Source organism: Notothenia coriiceps, unplaced genomic scaffold (assembly GCF_000735185.1).
Source record: "Notothenia coriiceps isolate Sejong01 unplaced genomic scaffold, NC01 NC01_scaffold00036421, whole genome shotgun sequence".
Classification (NCBI taxonomy): Eukaryota; Metazoa; Chordata; class Actinopteri; order Perciformes; family Nototheniidae; genus Notothenia; species Notothenia coriiceps.
In genome coordinates this window covers 1-2,440 of record NW_011369122.1, presented here as the reverse complement: position 1 = coordinate 2,440, position 2,440 = coordinate 1, and the positions used below count along the sequence as shown (strand labels likewise).

The 2,440-nt window shown below is 40.9% G+C and overlaps 1 protein-coding gene across 1 annotated transcript; it reads right to left on the bottom strand.

Annotated features, from left to right (window-relative positions):
• Window positions 1–758: 758 nt before the first annotated feature.
• On the bottom strand, window positions 759–1,830 carry LOC104963805 (microprocessor complex subunit DGCR8-like). The gene is made up of 3 exons (XM_010792444.1): window positions 1,537–1,830; window positions 1,018–1,100; window positions 759–871 (listed from the first exon to the last, which is right to left on the bottom strand). Exons 1-3 carry the CDS (start codon window positions 1,661–1,663, stop codon window positions 767–769), a joined length of 315 nt encoding a protein of 104 aa, XP_010790746.1. The 5' UTR covers window positions 1,664–1,830; the 3' UTR covers window positions 759–766.
• Between the last annotated feature and the right edge of the window lie 610 nt (window positions 1,831–2,440).

Sequence of the window (2,440 nt, the reverse complement as noted above, 5' to 3'; positions counted from 1 at the left end):
AGCTTATCAGTACTCGTTAGCTTACTGCTACAATTAGACACTGCGCCCTGCCCACTCTGTTGCCAGATTTGAGAGAAATAAGCAACCAGGTCTATGAAAACAAGCCCCAAAGAAGCAACACATACATGATGTTGTGTAATTTGAAACCAAAACTAAGGCCTCAGGATGACTTTAAGACTTGAACATGGTCATTTTTGTTTTGTAACATTGAATAAACCATTTAAAAAAAAGTATTTAAAAATAAAAAATAAAAAAATCCCGATCCCCGATTTTTTTCCTCCCGATTCCGATCTTTTGAAAATCACGTGATCGGCTCCGATCCCCGATCACGTGATTGGATCGGGACATCTCTAGTAAAAAGCACGACCAATCATCTGAGCCGGCCCGGCTAAAATAACTGGATGGCCTACCTGCCTGTCAGCCTTCCATCTGTGCACAAACTTATCTCGTGCCCTCATTGGTCATGTGCGCGTTCGTGTGTGTTGGAGGAGGGGCTCTGTAAGGAAGTGGCAGATTTTCTCCGGCTGTGTATTTTCAAATTCTAGCGCACTCCAGCTGGTTTCTCCAAAATGACCTACCCCACCTTTAAGTGTATAAAGATTATACAATATGGCAAATAATAATAATAGCACCTGTGTTCAATGTAACACATTCCTATATTGTATACAACTGCTTCAGAATACACTTTAACTCTTCAGTGTAGATATTTCTTTAAATGAAACACAAATATTTATTACAATTTTCTTTGATGGCATCGATTTGGTTCTTACCTTTTAAGGCACTCGTGAAGAATCTGATATGGCGAAAGTAGTCCTGCTTTGTTGGTCAGCTCGTACACTCTAGTGTCTTCTATACTGATATGATTAAAATACTGTGGAGCAGAAAACACACATTGATTTCAGGGATGCTTTCAAGGGAAATATAACCGTCCTGATACCTGCCTTTAATGTCAAAGGTACATAACTTTAACTTACTCTTTTGTACTTCACTGAAAAAGTGTCAATAATATGCAAGTACCTCCAGTTCATCGCCCTCAACGGGCTTCTCCTCCGAGGTCTGCTTCACAAAGTCAGGGATGAGGATTTCCAGTGTGGCTCGAGCTGAAGTTCACACCAAACCACCAGAGAGAGGGAAAGAAGGGATGCATTGCAACGTGAACATTAACCAACTGTATTATAGAAAGAATATAAAGACGTTCTCTCTGTGAACATCTCTACTTAGAAGTGTTCTTGTGGTACTTGGTAACAGTTAGCATTTGGTATGGGAACACTAATGAATCTGGGTGATGAAGTTATCTTTTCCAATTAACATGGTGAACAGAATACAGTTAGATTAGAATTGACCTGGACAAGTGATTCCCTTTTTCTGATTTAATAGCTGTACATTTGCTCCACACTGACAATTGTAACTAAATATAAACACTATTTGGGATTTCAAAACTCTCCGAGAGCTCCGAGCTAATACAATGTTTATTTAGATGTGAAATAAACCAATCCGTCTTTCATAATTCTCAGTCATATAAATAAAATAAATTACCAGCTTTATTTTTGGCAAGTTTTTTACTACTTGCGGTTCCTGTGCCGTACGTTACTCCGTCTATAATGACCGACGCTCCAAAGGGTTCACTTGGGTTCTCTGTGGACACACACTCATTCAGTTTCATGTCTTATAACAGTCAACAATAATCTTTACCTTATAAAAGAGGTCAAGTCATTTCTGCTGTGCACATTGAGGGTGTTAGGGTGACGGCAGAATGAGCAGGTGAACACGTCACGATATATACCAGAGACACTATTGGTGCATTTCCACTGCAGGGCCTCGCACGGCTTAGTACGGTATAGTTAGGCCTCGTTAGGCCAGGCTCACTTTATGCTGCGTTTTCATTACAGTTTAGTAGCTGGGGCAGTAACTATGGTAACGCAGTGTAGGCGGAGTCGTGACGTCATCTTCAATGAGAACCACAAAACCAACACAGCCGTTAGCTGTTAGCCCTCAGAGCTCACAGCTCCTCATATCTGTTCAGAAACTAGACAAAAGTTAAACATGTACAAACCACAGACTGTCTGTGTCATGGAGAATACAGTCACTGGTTTATTTATGGCTGTAGGCCGTTGTTGTGAGTGTGGAGGGTCGGAGCATATACGGCGTTAGCTTAGCCGATCTCCATTCAGAAAACACGCATCTTAAAAGGTTTTCCGCCTGCCGTCTGTCTGCAGACTTGTCAAAGCATTAATTCATGGTTTTTACTAACCGGTATCAGTATGTTGTTACTTCGGCATTATTTTGAAACGTGTACTACAATTAAATCACGGTCAAATATGTTCATTTTGTTGTAGTTGCCAGCGATTCTCTCTCTAGTTTAGCATACTCAGCCCGGTTGTTGGCCCTGAAAGAACCTCGATTTCGGAGAGCCAGAAAACTGTGAAAAAGTACCCACCAG